Source organism: Beta vulgaris, chromosome 9 (genome assembly GCF_026745355.1).
Source record: "Beta vulgaris subsp. vulgaris cultivar EL10 chromosome 9, EL10.2, whole genome shotgun sequence".
Taxonomy (NCBI): domain Eukaryota; kingdom Viridiplantae; phylum Streptophyta; class Magnoliopsida; order Caryophyllales; family Amaranthaceae; genus Beta; species Beta vulgaris.
In genome coordinates, this window is record NC_079210.1 from 50376422 (window position 1) to 50395599 (window position 19178).

Here is a 19178-nt window from a genome sequence, read left to right on the forward strand (position 1 = left end):
TTAACTACTCCTATAATTAGTATAATATACTGTTGTCAAGAACGGGGTCCGACCGGAATCTGGACCGAAACGAACCGAACCAGACTAGTCTGATTCTCGGTCCACAAAAATTTCATATCTCGGGTTTTCAGTCCGTTTCAAATCTGGAAAATTCCAATTCAAATTGATTGGACCGAAATTTCTATTATTTTTGTAAGAATCAAATTATATGTTTAAAAAGGTAGAAAGTTGTAAATCTACTATTAAAGTATTTATTACTTTAGGATTATTATTACTAAAAATGAATAATTTTTAATGATCTTAAAAATATCTTTAAATATAATAAATAAATAAAAATTAAAAATAAATATATCGGTCCAACAGTTCCAAAATCCAGATCAGAACGGAAAAATTGTGGCTTAGTCCCGATCCAAGAACATCTCATATTCTAGTCTACCATTCCAATCGGTTCTGATTCTAGTCCCGAGCTTGGGCCGGTGCACACCCATACTCCCATATACTTCTAGTTCATGTTATTAAGGTTCGTTCTTTTGGAGAACCTGAACTAAACTAAAAACGAGTACAAAAGAAGAGGGCCTAACTACTAAAGGAATGTGCACCAGACTAGATCGGCATTATCAGATTTTTCATGTCCGATTTGGTTTCAAACCGGTTTGTTATTTACATCTATAAAAAAAATTTTGAATTTTTCATATAAATTGCATATTACCTATTACATAATAGTATAAACACATCGTAAAATTCACGTTTGTATGACGCATATTGAAATTTAGTATTTTTAATAAAAAAAAAGTATACGTAAATAAGTTTAATAACAAATATTGGTTAAAAAAATAGATCGGGATTTTTTGAGTTTGGACTGGATGACCGGAATCTGTGACTTTCATGATTCGATCTGGTTTGGTCTAGTTTTACACACCCGTGTATGGTAATTGCCATTATATTTTTTTGTTTGCTCGTTTGGAATCGTAACACTATTCCTAGGTAGAGAAATTCTTCTCAATAATATAGTCATATGAGGTCTTTAATTCGTCTCAATGAGTGCTTTATTAATATTCAATCATTATAATTTTTACCAATATGTAATGAAATATAATCATGGTCAAAGAAGTGCATTGACAAATGCGAATAGTCAAAACAGACAACTTAAAAATACACAGGGAGTATAGTGAAGGAATAAGCGAGGACGCAATTAAAAAGTGAAACCAACTCACCTACAACAATTATTAACGCTAGTCTATTCCAATTAGTTGATAATGTGACGTGAGTTAAGAAATGGTAATATTGCAATAGACTAAAAGGATTTTTAAAAAATTCTCTACTTATTATGCTTACGATTAAAATATGAAATTCAATAAAAGCGTATTTACTTTTTAGAAAAAAAAAAGGTGACATTATGTCAGTATCCGAAAGATAAACGCTCAGAGATATTATGTGGAGTTTTAATTTCCTACATCAATATCCTGAAAAAAAAGCTTAATGATATATAAGTGCTTTCCGCAATGAACATTGAAACAACAATAACATTATAATGAAGGATAAATTAATTTTAAGTCCTAAAAACATAAAGTAATAAACTACTAAAATGTAAAAAAAGTGCATTTTTTTTACAGTGTCAAATCAATATAAAAATTGGTATTTGATCAAGTTACAATAAGGTGGATCCTAAGAGCATCTCCAATGTTGAGCTATAACACCTTGTAACTTGACTTGCCATATCAACCTTTTAAGCAACATTGCTTTGTCTCCCAATGGTAAGCTACATCACTTTTTAGCTTGTCATTTTTAAAAAAATAGAAATAAATAAAAGTTTTCACATGGCATATCATAATTGGATGTGATCCCTGTTCCCTCTTATTTTTTCAAGCTAATCTGTTTGTTTGGGCTACACTTGCTTGCAAGCAGGTTTTTTTTTCTTCTCTCCAGTGGTTAAGCTACAACTACATATTTAGCAAAAATTACAAGCATGCCCTTATATGAAACTATTGGAGATGCTCTGAGTACTTGTGAAAATGTTGATATGATTTGGCGGGTGAAAACCCATAATCAGCACCATTTAGGCCGATTTTGAGTCAGAAAAATAACTTGATTAGCACTGATATGATTTTGATTTTCAACTGTTTGGATTCGTGACCCACTTGCTATCAATTTGGTTTCGCTCTTCTAAAAACACTCGTATGGATCCAGTGTACACTAATTAGTGTTACCCAATGGATGTTATGTAGGTTGCAATGATTACAACTTCTACTATTTTGTCTTTCTCTCTCCTCATATTTCATTGCCTTTTCAATTTCTCTCTCATAACTGTTTCATTTTCTCTATGTTTTTTAGTTTTGTGATATAGTAGTTGATTGTACAATTGAACCTGTTTTAGAAGATTAGTTTTCTATTGTCAGTTTCGATATAGTGTGTTTGTGTGTGGTATAGTGTGTTTCTATGTGCTATAGTATGTTTATTTGCGATAGTGTTGCTTTGTGTTATAGTGTGTTTGTTTGTGATATAATGTATCTATCTCTTTCTGATATAGTTAGTGTATCTATTTTTGATATAGCGTGGGTCTGTATATTATAGTTGACTGTATATTTGAAATTGTTACAGAAGATTAGGATAATATTGTTAGTTTTGATATAGTGTGTTTTATGTGCTATAATGTTTCGTTTCTTTTTTTTTTGGCAAGAGCTATAGTTTTATTTGTGTTATGTTGTATTTGTTTTTGATATATATTTCTCTAATATATAGTGTATCTGTTTGTGATATAGTGGGTATCTGTGTATTTTAATTTAGTAGTGTATGTCCCAATTCGCGTGCGTGAGTCAGGCGCATGGTAATTTTACTATGAACCAGGTCCACACAAGTTGGATTGTCGCTTTTGACTTATCGGTACCAAATTATATTTCCAACTCATATCTTATTCGATATCCTCTCTTTCAGGTAAGGAGATACATAAATCTTCAGTTTCCTTTTAGTAATTGACGCATTTGATTTTGCTACTATTAAGTATTAACATAATCTATTTTGACCATATTTAAATTAAAAAAATACCTATAGTGTTATATTTGTCTCAATATATATTTGCAAAATTTTAAGATATATAACTTTAATTTGACTTATCAATAATAAATGATATTAATGATCAAAGTTATGCACTAATTAACAAGCATGCCTAAATAAACATGTCAACTAAAAGAAACGAAAGCAGACCTATGTATAAAAAGAAAAATATATAACAAAATAATCAAACATTATCGATTTAACTTCATAGGGTCGTTCTCTTCACCTTAAACAATAAATTCCATGACTAATAAGTTCAAATAATGTCTGATAAAACTTGATTAGATATAATACAATACTAAAAAATAACTTCCAATAAGGGTCAATTGTGTTTAATAAGTTCGGTTACAATAAGTTTTGGTTTTTCAAATGACAATAACGCAAGTAAACAATAAAAATTGATGATGACAACATAATATTTGTTATGCTTGTTAGAATATTAATATTTTGTTTTAATCAATTTATCAAACAAAAAAATGATAACAAAAAGTTTGAACTTGAACATGTATCTGGTAGTGGAAATGGGTCATGCTATAGTTCAACATTCTTTTTGGGAACTACTTAGATTGATGCTAAATGTGGTTATACTTCTAAGTATTAGCAATCAAGTTATTACCCACGTCTTGAGCAGTAGGTGATAGCTTACTGGTTTTGACATCACCCTCAACCCTAAGCATAATTTTGGGGTCGAGTCTCACCTTATGTAAGAAGGGATCCCGAACTTCTCCCTATTTGAAAAGAATTTTATCTTACCTTATTTTTATAAAATAAAGTTACCCAGTCCTATTTTTTTTTGAATTAACCAATCAAATTATCTTGAAAATATTGAATGCTTATGGAAACATGATTTACTCAAAAGGATACATATTACCTCGCATTATCTATCGATATATTTCCGAAATAGTACATAAATAAACCTCAAAAAAAGTATTCTTATATTATATTGTACATAGAATTCCATGCATAAAATCATAAAAATGTTGCTTAATTGCTTATGTATGATGCACTCACAAATTAATTTAGTTACCATGTTACTCTTAATTTCATACAAAAATTTCTTATAAACAATTTATATAAGATCGGAAAATCGCTTCAATTGTCCTCTGTTTTTCATATGAAAATGTATTTTCGAATATACTAATGTATTATCTTTTAATCTTTAACCCGAAACAACTTCAACACTTTTATTTTTTCGTCAATCCCACAATATTTACAACACTTCCTTAAAATAAAAGGATCCACTATTACTTCATCATTTTTTCTCTTTCGGTGGTCCCCACTATCTCATTTCCTACCCAAATTCCAACAAAATACAATATAAATGGTCCACCTTCCTTTTATTTCAATGAAATAATATCCACTATTTCAATATTTTCTATCACACCCAAAACTCTATATACAAATACAATAATACAATCAATTTGATCAGTAAACTTCAAATTAGACAACATTAATATTATACGAGTCACTTCTTATTTACACTATTTTTCTCGTGATCCATTCATTCAAATAGTTCGCGCTCTTCTTTCTCAAAGTTTTCTCTTTTCAACCTAACTCAAATAATTCATTAAGACAGTCTCTTTATAAACCAACTACAAATACTAAAAAGAAGTACATAATTCTAAACTAAGGGAGAGAGTACATATACAACCTCAAATGGAAAAAAAAAGAACTCATTGGTCCCATCAACCATTAAAAAAATTCCATAATTAATTTGTTGAGGCTCAAATAAAAGCTCATATCACATGTATCTCACAATCTCACATATAGAGAGAGTGGAGCTTAAGAGAGAGAAAGAGATAAAACAAACAAAACAAAAAGACAAACATATCAAGCAATAAGGTGAGGCTAGGATTTCCCTATAATCTTCAAAGCTTGTAAAACCCCAAAACCCCCCCTTATCTTCCTATCTTCTTCTTCTTCTCCCTTTCTAAACAATCATCTCACCTTCTTTTTTTTCTTCATTCTTTCTTTTTCTTCTCAACTCTAATTTTTTTTTGCCACACTTTTATTTCTTCAACTCTTAACCAAAAAAAATAAAAATTATGGCACCAAAATCTGGTCGAAATAAGGCGCACAAAACAAAGTCAGATAAGAAGAAGAAAGAAGAAAAAGGTCCCTTTTTTTTTTTTTTTTTTTTCATTTTTTTGCTCTAATTTTCTTCATTTTCCACCATTTCTGAACTATTTTGTTTATTGAATTAAGAGTAACTAATTGGGTATTTTGGTAATTGCAGTTGTTCCTAGTGTTATTGACATTACTGTCATTACACCATATGACTCCCAAGTTATTCTCAAGGTATATTATGATTATAAATATACATCCTCCGTTTCGTTTTAAATACAATAAGAGGTTATTTTTTGCGAGGTATAAAATATTCTTTTGTTACATTTTAAACGAAACGGAGGAAGTAATATGATTTTTATAATGAAATTTCTATGATATAAGATTTATAATATTAACTTTGATTGTTTTTCTTTGAATGTTTATGAAGGGTATATCAACTGATAAGATACTAGATGTAAGAAGATTGTTAGCTTCAAATGTGGAGACATGTCATATTACTAATTACTCCTTGTCACATGAGGTGAGTGTAATAAATTTACCAATTTCAAAATAGTAATATACTTATTATGTTATCTTTATACTTCTAATTTTGTGAGTTTCAATTTGTTTTATGATTTACATGTAAATAATATGATTTTCAGGTAAGAGGGCATAAATTAAATGACAAAATAGAGATTCCTTCTCTGAAGCCATGTCTGTTGAAGATGGTTGAAGGTAATTACTACTAATTACTGTATAAATTCAATTAGTTCGTGTAGCACGTGGGATTAATTAAGTTATTTAATTGTGAGCATCAGTACATTATAATAACGTGAAGAATATCTTTTCAAGGGTACGTTTACCAGTTGCCACTAACGATGGAATTTTAAATTAAGTATATACTTTAGTGGCCTAATCATGGTTACTTGGATTTGTTAATTTCTTTTTGAAAAATATTGAAGATTTATACTTTATGAAAGATTGAATTCGTTGTAGAGAATGAGAGGTGGTAATTCAGTGGAGTATATCCCGAATTATAACAGGGTTTGAATTTTCATTCTAATAATATGTTGGAGAATTTACTTATGGACTGTTTAGCCTTGTACTGAGCCTGTGAGCTGGTGTGCCCTGCACGCTAGTAGCCTACTCGGGATTGGTTTTCGGATCAATTATTTTTTTCTAATTAAAAATAAATTGAATTCATGGTAAAAAAAGTAGATCCTCTCAAGTACAAAATGTTAAAAAAGAAGTAGACAGTCCGAATTTTAAAAATAAGAGGACAATGAATATTTAAGAGTACATATGTGATCTTTTTTTTGCTTTGATTCTTTACTTTGAATTCTAATTATAACATTCTTGATTAGACAGTTTGCCGCTTTTGAATAATGACAATACGATTTTATGATGTAGATCGTATATCTATATCATATATGCAATCTTTGACCGTTTATTTAGAACTTACTTATACGTAATTCATCATCTTAAATTACATTATTGATTAGCGATATCAGTTCTTGATGCTTGTACAAAGAAAAGAGAGTGGTAAAGTGAGTTCTTTTGCTAATTTAAATATGATCGTAAAAAAAGTATAAAATGGACTTAAAAGGAAAGTAGAAGGAATTTGTAAAAATTAATTATATCTACCATCAATTATTAATTTGAACCTTGCTATAATTATTTTTGTTTTGCCTTGTGAGACTAGTTTTTTATTATGTTTATTGTTTTATGCTCAATTATAGTAAATAATAACGATATAACCCCTTAAAATACCAAGGTATAAATGGTGAGGTTAATAGTGACAATTATTTAGTGATAAAAACAATGAAAACTTTCTTGGTGAAAGTTTTGTCCGATTGATACAATTGCAAGTAGGTGAAGACATGTGTTTTATTGCATTTGGGTCAAAGGCTAGACAACCAATTTCACAATAAATTATTTCTTAAAAGCAGAAGTTATGATTGGTACCATTGAGTATTGACATTCATGGAATTAGACATGTTTAATGTATAGTACACCTAGTAGCATATAGGCAAAACTCATGATTCTCATGTATGCATCATGCATTTGCACCAAACACAAATAAAGAAATTAAATAAAAAGGAAATAAAAAGATGTGTGCATCATGCACAATATCTCTTAACTAATTATTAAAATCACCAATAAATAGTGCATCTTCATGCACCAATTTTGTACACTTGTGTTTAATATACTTGTCATATAAATATTTGCGTTAAAGAAGTGTTAATATACTTGTCTTTTAACCAACTATGAAGAATCTTATGGACTTATTGTACATGAACTATGTTGTACATCTATTAATATTTAACTAATTATTACGTCCGGCTTATGTTATGAATAAGAAAAAGATTATTTATTAATATTATACTTTAGAATGATAACACTAAATATAATCTGGTTTAGTTAGTTGTTAAAACTTTATTATATGAATTTGAGGTTACGGGATCTACCTATGTTATACAATTTCTAATTTTTTTTTAATGTGCATGAATTAGATGAAATAAACTTCTTTAGGAAGAGCGTCACATAATAGAGTTCCTTGTTTAGAAACACTTTTTAATATATTTATATAGATATCTTATAACTTCTAAGTTAAATATTTTCTTATTCAATATAAAAATTATGTTTATATTGAGATATAATGTTTTGTGATTAGTCTACCTAATAGGTAATATTGCTATTAACAAGATAAAATATAATCTCTATTGATGTCAATATAAAATAAAATTCATATATCCCTGAAAGTGTCTCATAATTATTCTATTTCGTTCACGGTAAGAGGATTCTTACTTTTCATCTCTACTTTGTTCCTTCCTAGCTTGCATGAAAAGAACAATCAACTAAAAAGTAAAGAAGGTAATGAAACAAACAATAGGAGATGAAAGGTGTACTAAGAATCCTAGTAAACAACTTTACTATTACTTTATGTTGGGGGATTTCTTTTTTTTTTAAAAAAAAAAAAAGATGAAAGAGACTTACTTGGGGGATGATAAGAGAAATTTTCAAATGAGTCTCATGAGATTTAATTCCTAAATCTCAGGGGTATGAGGTGGGGAGCGATGTCACTACTCCACCACCTCAACCTCGACGGTGGGGGAATTACCCAATGAGTAAATATTGTATTTCGCGACATATACTAAAACTACAAGCCTGTTATCTTTGGCATAAAACAGTTGAACTGAAATGAATAGTGATATGTGAGAGTAAAAATATTGTCCAGAAGTGAATTGAACAGAAACGAAAACAAGCTGGGGAGAACAGTCCCTAATACATATTACTTAATTTAATTAATCAAGAAAACAAGTTAAGGTGTGTTTTCTATTGGAAAAAACTTTGCCTACTTATCGGATAGACTACCCACCATTAATAAAGACTTGTTTAGAGTTATGGTAACGTAATTCAACTTAACATAATTTTTTTAATGCTCTATTAGTAATGGGTTGTCTTATGTCTACCTGGTGGGTAGGTGTAACAATGCTGGTTTTTTATAACACTAATCTTGGTAAATGATGCTCCCTCCGTTTCATAATATAAGGCACGCATGATGTTCGAGGTCGAACTTTGACGGTTAACTACTCTCATTATGTTGATAGAAAATTTTAGAAAATAATTATTATTATACTATTTTTCAAGACGAATCCAACGTTATAATTTTTATAATTTTTATTTATCGTATTTGAGAGATATTTGTAATCAAACCAAATTTTCGTAAAGCGTGAATGACTTATATTTTTAAAGGGAGAGAGTATCTCGTTATTGCTTCAAGGAAATCAACAATATCTGATTTTTTTAATTAGCTGTGGTATGATATCACTTTAAAACCACTGTGACACTCATTAATTGTCACGTTTAGATATATCCTTTGTAATAAATAATAATTTAATATTTTTTCTCTCTAATATAATTAATCCTATCAGAATTTAATGCTTTATGAAGAAAGTAGTTAAACTTGTGGAGAATAACAATTTGATTTGTTCTGTACCCACAGATGCATATAATAATGAGGCCCAAGCTCTGGCCCACGTGAGGAGGCTACTAGACATTGTCGCGTGTACAACATGGTTCAATAAGCCCAAAGGACAACGGCCCACATCAGCCGACCACAAAACGAAAAAGGCCAAGGCCCACATTTCAACACATGTGGGCCCACCACCAACAAATGAAAGTAAAAATGGAGCGTCAAATTCGGTTATTTCTGAAGAAAATGACATGGCAGCATTACACCCAACGCCTAAACTCTCTGAGTTTTATGAGTTCTTCTCTTTCTCTCACTTCACTCCTCCACTTCTTGGTGGGTCCCACTTTTTCTTTTGGATTTATATTGCTTATAAAATGCTAATGCATGATTGGTTAATTTGCATAAGTCTGGATTTATTTTGTCTAAAGGAGTTGGTATTGTGTGATCAATTTTGAGTCACATAAATTTTTGTTGGGATTGGTTATGTCATATGTGGCTCAAATTCACCATATAATACTGACTACTGAGCATGGAATACAATTGCATATAGGTCCACAAATAATTGATGAGTGAAAATGATCAATAGGTGTTGATATCTAATATATTGGCGGTATGTATTGGTTTTTTTTAAGTTAGCTGTTTGCATAAGTGTTTGGTAAAACTATTACTTGTGGCTGTTTGTTGTTTATTAGAGAATTTGTAGACCAACAAATCAGCCAATCCAATAAGCTGTTTGAGACAGTTTTTTCATTTTGGCATAACAGCCAATTATTCAACCAACCAAAAAGCAAATACCAAACACTTTTTTTTGCCTGTTTGACAAAATTGAAAAGTCAGACGCCAATAAAATAACCATTTACTAGCCATAATCTTGTTCATCATAGGGATTTGAAAATGCATGTTAAAATTAAGGAGCTTTTCTCATCAAGGGTTTTAAAATTTAAATTGCACAATATAATAAGAAGCGGATTTCCAATACTTGCTATAAAATAGATTTTATGCTTTAAAAATTGCATCTATTCACTTATTGTATTTCACCATGCATTTTTTAGTTTTAGATAAAATCAACCATTACTATCTGATCCTTCACAATATTAACTTTTTTATAATTTTTACTAATACATAATTAAAATTATTAATAGTCAAAATATTACATCGATAAATATGAAAATCAAAGTATAACCTCTATTTTGTTACGAAAGGAGTAACTTAATTGGTTGGTTAAGAATTTTAATTCGGTAAGATGAAGAGAACTTCATAAAACAGAAAATGGGTATTGAATTTTTTTGTGTAAACACGATCCCACCAATTCTGGAGTTGCACGCAAATTGTCCCAGATTTTTTTTTTATTTTTGTTCGTTTATTTGTCCTTTAGTTCATACTGAGGTTTCGAAATTTATCAATTTCTTTAAATTTACTTTCTTATTCAATTATCTTTTTCCTTTTGTTCATATTTTTTCATTTCCTTTTCCAATGGTTTGGTGGTAGGTATTAAGAGATCTGAAAGAAAGTCAGAAGAAAAACGTGACGGAGACTTTTTTGAGCTACAGGTATACCATATTTTGTGGGACCTGATTTATATGAAGTATCGTATTTTGTAATTTAAAATTTGTGGGTGTGTTGCACATTGTTACGTATGACAACTTTATAAACTCCATGATTATAACTTTATAATAGGAATATCCTTTTTTGAGTTTTGTTCCCTTTGCATATTGATTGGGTCACGTTTAATGAGAATATGCTGAATCTAATAAGATTTGGATTCTCTTCTCATGGTTCAGTTTGGAGTCAGAACACAAAATTCAAGATCTTGTTTTTTTAAAACTTTTATGACTCAACTAGGTAACAAAGGGCCTATTCTCTTCGGCATAAAATAGCTGAGCTGAACTGAAGTGAAATGAATAGTGATATGTGAGAGTAAAAGTATTGTCCACAGCTGAGCTGAATTGAACTGAAAATAAGCTGGGGAAAACAAATCCTAAGGATGTCTTGGTCGAGTAGTTAAGATTAAGGTGTTGTGAACGATAGGTCACAGGTGTGAATCCCCCCTCCCCTTCTTTGTACTTTGAAATGCCTTCGTGACTCATATGGATCAAAAAAAAAAAATGATTCAACATAGGACAACATATAAGTAAGAAGAGATTAGATAAAAAAAAAGGTGCAAAGATGTGCATAGTATCATGTTAATGTTTTACAACTTGGGATTGATTGTTCAGGCTAGGTACTGGAGAGTAATGCTTGCTAATTTATAGGGATTTTTTACTTGTTGAAACTAATTTTTTTATTTATTATTTTAACCGGTTTTACTTGAATTTTGCTGATCAAAGAGGATTTTACAAGTTAATAATGTTACTTCGGAGTTTGGAATTTGGATATTTGCTGACAAAGAGTAGATTTGGGATGTAGTAAATTTTATTTGAACCAATTCTATTCTGAACACTTTGTGATTGCAACTGTAATAGTGTGTTATAGTGGTGCTAGTTGTGAGTAGTTTACTAATGCAGTTGAATATAGATCAAAATTTGCAATGGGAAGATAATTCAAGTAGCTGCATCCAGAAAGGGGTTCTACACTTTAGGCAAACAGTTAGTACAGTCTCATTCCCTAGTGGATCTCCTGCATCAACACAGCCAAGCATTCGCAAATGTGAGTAGTCGTCAGAACTAAGAAACTACATAGATTGGTTCTTAACTCGAAAACAGCTTGTTAAAATTGTTGTTTTTTCTACTTCACAGGCATATGATACTCTGATCAAAGCTTTTGTGGAACACAATAAGGTTACTTACTTGCATCCCTTTTAATAAGAACTTCTATGTTTTGTTGTACTGATCTTTGTGCTTCATAAGAATTAAAGGAATCAAACTCATGAAACTATGTTATATTTCAGTTTGGTAATCTTCCTTATGGATTTCGAGCAAACTGCTGGCTTGCCCCACCTTCTGTTGCTGAGTCTCCATCAAACTTCCCACCCATACCAACTGAGGATGAGAGCTGGGGTGGAAATGGTGGAGGACAAGGAAGGGATGGTGAGCATGATCTTCGACCCTGGGCTACAGAGTTTGCTACTTTGGCTAGCTTGCCTTGCAAAACCGAGGAGGAGAGAGTGATACGTGATCGAAAGGCATTCTTGCTCCATAGTTTATTTGTCGACGTTTCAATCTTTAAAGCTGTAGATACCATTCGCCATTTGATAGAGTCAGACTCACAAAGAAGAGATTCCCATGAAAGCCGTGTGGGTGACCTGTCTATCGTGGTTAAACGTGAATTAGCTGATGCTAATTTGAAGCCTGATGACAAGTCTCTCTTCTATGAGGTGCCTGAAATATCCACTAAAGAAGCTGTTCAGAGGACCTTGCTCAAAGGGTTGACTGCCGATGAAAATGTGACAGTTCGTGTGAGTTTCTTATTGATCAATTTGTAGCTGCAGTTGGTTTAATTATAAAGATAGGTTAAATGATGTAGTAAACTGTATATTTTTTCCTTAGGATATTTCTGCACTTGGAACAGTCACTCTGAGGTATTGTGGGTACACAGCAACTGTCAGAGTTGTGGGAGATGTCAAGAAGAAGTTTGAGCACCATGATATCGAAGTTGATGATCAGCCCGATGGAGGAGCTAATGCCCTCAATGTTTACAGGTTATTTTCCATGCTTCTCAAATACATTTAACTTTTTGACCCTTCTTATCTACTGTTAGTTCAAGTAATATTTGTTTAAATCATAAATGGTCATGATATTCGATTCTGGTTACACAGCATGATTCCACCGTTTATCTTTTAGATTTAAGTAGTGTTCTTTCTCCAACATAAATGAGCGAAACTTTGATTACCTAAAGTTTCACCTGTTATGAGTATTGTGGACATTATGAACATAAGCTTGCTATTCATTTGCTTTAGGGAACTAAAAATAGTTAGTAGTTTCATTATTGGCAAAGCATTATTTTTATAAACTTCTTGAAAGAAACGCTTCATAAGAAGTACAGTAAGTATCTGTCTACTGATAGTCTGATATACTAATATGGGCCATGGTCTTGGATTATATGTATGTTTACAGCTTAAGGATGCCCTTACATAAGCCGCTAAATGCTGAACTCTCTGGAGAAAGCGCGTCTCTCCTGTCGCATTCTGATGAACTAGAAAATTCTAGATCTCAAGTTGTTAAAATACTTAATGATAGCTTAGCTGCTTTGGAGGAGGAAGAGAAGCCAGCGGAGGCTGAAGTGGGAATTAGATGGGAGATTGCTTCATGTTGGGTGCAGCATTTGCAGAAGCAGGAAAGTGCTGAAAAAATTTCCAAGGAAGCTGTGAATGGAAAAAACAGTGATGTGGCCGTCAAAGGTTTAGGAAAGGAATTTAAATCACTGAAAAAAAGAGAGAAAAAGCTAAACGATGTGGACTCTTTAGATGGATTGGAGGAGAAAGAATCTCAAGTTGATGGCCTTGAATCTAATGATGGAATCAGCAAAAATGGCGAAGCTTCTGAGCTAGAAAAGCTGCTTTCTGAAGAAGCCTTCTTGCGGTTGAAGGAAACTGGAACTGATCTCCATCTAAAGGTCTTTGAAATTGCCTTGAAAGATAAACCCGTTTGAATTTGGACTTTTTTTTGCTGATTATTGTCTTTGTTCCCTGTCAGACTGTAGACGAGCTTGTCACTATGCTTCAAAGCTATTACGATGAAATTGCTTTACCAAAGCTGGTAATTAATTGATTGCCAATAATTTTTTGGATCATTTGTTGTTCATTTTCTCCTTTGATTTTCTGTTGTCTAAGGAAAGCATTTTTATTGAGCTCAGGTAACAGATTTTGCTTCACTTGAACTTTCTCCTGTCGATGGGCGTACACTTACAGATTTCATGCATCTCAGAGGACTGAAGATGTCTTCCTTGGGTCGTGTGGTGAGGAAACAGTAACATTTTGTTCAAACCTACACAATCTTGCCAAATAATACTGTAGTGATAAGGAGCCTTCTAGCTTTCCTCCATGATTTAATTAATGAAATTCTAAATCTCTTGCATGTGATTCAGATTGAGTTAGCTGAGAAGCTTCCTCACATCCAATCCCTATGTATACATGAGATGGTCACTAGGGCTTTCAAGTATGTTGTGAAAGCTGCCGTTGCTTCTGTTGATGAAATTTCACAAGTAACATCAGCAATAGCAGCATCCTTGAATATTCTATTTGGGTCCTGCTCAACAAATGGTAATGAGGATGCCGATTGTCAAGACTACGAGCTCAAACTTAGATGGTTGAGGGCCTTCCTCTTAAGCAGGTTCGGGTGGAAGCTCAACGATGAATTCCTTCACTTGAGAAAGCTGTCAATTCTTCGAGGCCTGTGCCACAAGGTTGGTATTGAGCTGGTTCCGAGAGACTATGATATGGATTCTCCAAACCCTTTTAGGAAAGATGATATCATCAGCTTGGTACCTGTGTGCAAGGTGAATATTTTTCTTTTCCCTTCATTCTATTTCTATGTCCATGATATTATAACAGTATTTTTCCTGATGGTCTGATTCTTTTGACTGTCCTCTGCAGCATGTGATATGCTCTTCTGCAGATGGTCGAACACTATTGGAATCCTCCAAGGTAGCACTAGACAAGGGGAAGCTAGAAGATGCTGTTACTTATGGAACAAAAGTATGTGTTAAATGTTAAACCTATACTGTGTTTAAGCTCAATATTTAAGTTGTCCCAGTTGAAATAATATCCCGAAATTAATTTATATATACTAAATGTGAAGGCTCTGGCAAAGATCATAGCTGTTTGTGGCCCCTATCATCGAACAACTGCTGGTGCCTATAGTCTTCTTGCTGTAGTGTTATACCACACAGGGGACTTCAATCAGGTAAAGTAGCTTATGTTAAAATTCGTGGTACCTATTCTCACTGGCATATTTCATTGATATAATTAATCATTGTCATTTTCAGGCTACCATATATCAGCAAAAGGCCTTAGATATCAATGAAAGAGAACTTGGGCCTGATCATCCTGATACCATGAAGAGTTACGGGGATCTTTCAGTGTTCTATTATCGTCTACAACACATTGAATTAGCACTCAAGTATGTATTTTTTCTTTTCTAGCTTGTGTGCTTTACTAGATGATTTTTATCCCTCCGTTGCCCTCAACTCTAAGTACCAAATTTGATGCTATATTGCTAGGTATGTCAATCGTGCTTTATTTCTGCTTCACTTCACATGTGGACTATCCCACCCAAATAGTGCTGCAACTTATATAAATGTAGCCATGATGGAGGAGGGGATGGGAAATGTCAACTTTGCTCTCCGTTATCTCCATGAAGCCTTGAATTGCAATAAGAAGCTCTTAGGAGCTGATCATATCCAGGTTTCTTTACGACCCTCTCTTTTTACATTGTTGTTGGAGTTCAGGGTGTGGTCATCATGCTCTGAGTTACATGCTGATGTTTTTTACATTTGCATATTCTTCTTATGAAGTTTATATGCCATGTAAGTGGCTAAGTGCAATGAAAACAACATGCAAGTACGTTGATATAAAGAACATGTGGGTGTGGTGGAAGGTTCATGTGAACCAAAGCATGACATTCATTATGCTCTTGGGGTGTAGGATCTAAGTGTGCGTCATCATTGGGCTTTTTAAGTAAAATGTTCTAAAATTGTTGTTATCAGACTGCTGCCAGTTATCATGCTATAGCAATTGCACTTTCACTTATGGAGGCCTACTCACTTAGTGTTCAACACGAGCAAACTACGCTTAAAATTCTTCAGGCCAAGCTTGGACCAGAAGATCTTCGAACTCAGGTAAATGGCGGGATGTCACTTTTATGACATATTCAACTTATAATCACAAGTTATGCAAGTTGATCTTGAAAACTAATTAAAATACAAGGTTTCAGAGATACTCATCCTATGAAGTTGATTGTGTTTATAGGATGCAGCAGCGTGGCTGGAATATTTTGAATCGAAGGTCATAGAACAGCAGGAACTGGCAAGAACAGGGACACCAAAGCCGGATGCATCGATTGCTAGCAAAGGGCATCTTAGGTACTAAAAATGTTTGGCTGAGTTGTTGTAGTTGGAAGTTATGCAAATGGTAAATGTAAGGTAATCATGATGCTAACTGTAGTAAACCTAACTTAATGCAATGAGATGATTATTAAGGTTTTAGGTGTAGTTGACAGTGCTTGACATTGGAACATAAAGTATCTTTAGAAAATCTCCCTGTTCTACTGGTCTCCCCTCCCTCCACCCCCCGCCCCGGCTTGGAAAGGAAAAAATCCTCATAAGAGGGTCAAAGAAAAAGGGAGTACAAAAAGAATTGAAGAGGAAAAAGAATAAGAGAAGTATTGTGCGGAAAGGTGTGAAAATTTGATCATTTGCTCAGGAACAAGCTATTTTAAGTTTTATCAGGAATAAGTGACAAAGAAGGGTGACTTGTTCCATCCAGAATTGGTATTCATATATGCCATTTGAGGATGTCCAGATAAAAATTAGTCATGGGAAGATAATAGAACTGACTGCAACTACTATAATTTTATTTTTTGTGTGTATGCGCGTGCAAATTCATGTGTTAAGGTTAAACAACCAAGTAGATAAACAAGAAGAGAAACGTTGAGACACCATTCGAATATTGAAGGAAACTGCTTAACAAAAACAAAGGAAAATCTTGGTTAGCAAACAAGACCATGATGTTTGGTGGGACATAATCAAGTTTTTCTTACGTAGGTGAGCAATAAGATGAAAAGGATATATAGAAAATTTCATCTTCTTTTCTATTAGCATTGTTATTTGGGTTTCTCTGCAATTATATCTACTAAATTACAAACTTATCAACCAAATAAGTTATCAAGGTGGTAACTGATTACCTGGTCTTTTGACAGTGTATCAGATCTCCTTGATTTTATTAGTCCTGATCATGATCCCAAGGCGGGAGATTCTCAGAAGAAACATAGACGTTCAAAGGTATCCAGTCGCTTTCTTATTAAATTTGTATATTAGTGTTTTTGATTATCTTGCCCGTTCCATATCTAATGAAACATGGGACGGAAGGAGTACATACTTTTATAAACTGTTCCTGTTACCTTGGACAAGTTTGTACAACTCTTTTTTATGGGTTCATTAGATATTGCAGGTTCCTGAAAATATACAGGGTCAGGAGCAGCAGAGTCCAGTATCCAATGGCTCAGAAGATGAACATCATGTCATAACAGACACTGTTGTTCTGGAAGAAAAAACTGTTGAGAAGGTAGAAAAACCGATTTCTGAAGTATCAAATGATAGTGATGTTACGCTTGGTGAGCAGGTCGTCAATGGAGAATTTGTCGATACAAGCTCAGACGAGGGGTGGCAAGAAGCGAACACAAAAGTGCGTTCTGCTAATGGGCATGAAAATAAGTTTCGTAGAAGAAGGCCTAATCACCTGAAAGTAAAAGTCAAAGATGGTCAAGTATCTGGAGTTGTGCCTAGAGAACCGAGAGTGATGAACATTAACATGAACTTGAAGGACTCTTCCCCGCAAAAGAAATCAAGAGCAAATCAATCAAAGAAAACCGCTTTAACTGCTATGGCTTCGAAGGCATTTTCCTACAAAGAAGTAGCTATGTCACCCCCTGGAACTATATTCAAGCCAGTGCAGCAGACGGAAGAAACAAGTAATGCAGAAGAAAAGAAAATTCCAGAATCTGCTGAAGAATGTGAGAAAAAAAATGATGTGGATCATGTGAATTTTGCTGCTGAAGAAGTTGATAAAGTTTCTGATGATAATTCAAATTCTTCTTCAGAAGGGGAAACACCAGTGGTTCCTGAAAATGGAGAAATGCCGGGTTTAGATAGTCAGGAAAAGGCGGCCTTGGAAACAAAAGCATCAAAGCTCTCAGCTTCAGCTCCACCATATAAGCCAACCACTTTCGGAGCAACTAACTTTTATGAGTTCCCTCCGATTTCTGCTAGAGTTGCATGTGGTCCGAGATCACCTTTGTATTACAGAACAAACCATTATGTGCCAGCCAAGCAAGCCGCGACAGTGATGAACCCAGATGCCCCTGAATTCGTACCCCAGAAACTGGCAGCTGATGTGATGAAGGATGCAGGAGAAAGTGATGGGAAAGAAGTGGTAAAAGATGATAAATCAAAGAGGAGTACTTCTGAGGCTGAAAAGGCAGAGTTAGCAAGGCAAATACTGCTTAGTTTTATTGTAAAGTCAGTGCAGAAAAGTTCAGATCGTTCAAACGAGTCTTCTAAGACTGTGAAGAAGTCAGGAAACTGGCAGAATTCTTCAGATGCTATAGCAAATGATAGTGCAATTATCCAGATTTTTCAAGGAAGTGAAGAAAAGTCTGATGGGGTTGTAAAATCAAATGAACCAGAGAAGCTAAATGCTGTTAAAACTGCAAACAAAGTTGGGGATGGAGAAGGGTTTGTCGTTGTTTCGAAGAGGAGGAGAAATCGGCCACATATTGCTGCTAATAACGGCGTTGCAAATAATCTATACAATCAACAACAATCAATCTGCACTTGAAAAGATGTTGCATTGGTTGAAGAGAGGTATATTATGTATTCTTTTGCATGCAGCATCATTTTAGGGGATGTTGCAGAGTAAAACTACTACTATTTTTGATGGAGAAGTAGTCATCTGTGCTGAGGTGATTAAGCCCCAAGGAAATGATACAGTGATGAGGTTGCTTTCATTGGGTTATAACAATGAGAAGATGGTCTGTTTCTCTCTTGTAGATGTTGGTTGATTATGAGTAACAGCAGCAGATAATTTACATTCTCTTTGCTTTTGTATCACATAGTTTCAAATTGATGTGTAAAATAAACTTTGACCCTATCTATTCGTCTATGTAATATCATGCTTGTTGAATAAAGCTAATCTAAATTCATACCAAAATGTTTGGAAATCAAAAGTTGGTTGAGGTTGTTTTTCTATTACCCTCTTGTTTTTTTTTACCTTCTATATACGGGAACAAGCCAACAGTTATTGTTGCATTATTTCAACTAGTCCTCTATGCACGCGATGCGTGCGAAAACAAACAAAAGGTCAATTGCGTAATAATATATACGAAAAATTGTTTATAAAATTCATTGTATATTTTTCTTCTGTTTTTTTTTTTTTTTGAAAATCAATAAATCA

At 33.2% G+C, this 19178-nt stretch overlaps 1 protein-coding gene across 1 annotated transcript; it reads left to right on the plus strand.

Moving 5' to 3' along the window:
• Positions 1-4842: 4842 nt before the first annotated feature.
• Positions 4843-18976, plus strand: LOC104904538 (protein REDUCED CHLOROPLAST COVERAGE 3). Its single transcript, XM_010692810.4, has 22 exons — positions 4843-5166; positions 5288-5349; positions 5546-5638; positions 5760-5832; positions 9104-9406; positions 10562-10623; positions 11588-11719; positions 11809-11850; positions 11961-12467; positions 12559-12710; positions 13126-13624; positions 13705-13767; positions 13865-13966; positions 14096-14506; positions 14604-14705; positions 14809-14913; positions 14996-15129; positions 15230-15413; positions 15716-15847; positions 15978-16090; positions 16927-17008; positions 17169-18976. The coding sequence occupies exons 1-22, from the start codon at positions 5097-5099 to the stop codon at positions 18561-18563; spliced, it is 4818 nt and encodes a 1605-aa protein (XP_010691112.3). The 5' UTR covers positions 4843-5096; the 3' UTR covers positions 18564-18976.
• The last annotated feature ends 202 nt before the right edge of the window (positions 18977-19178 follow it).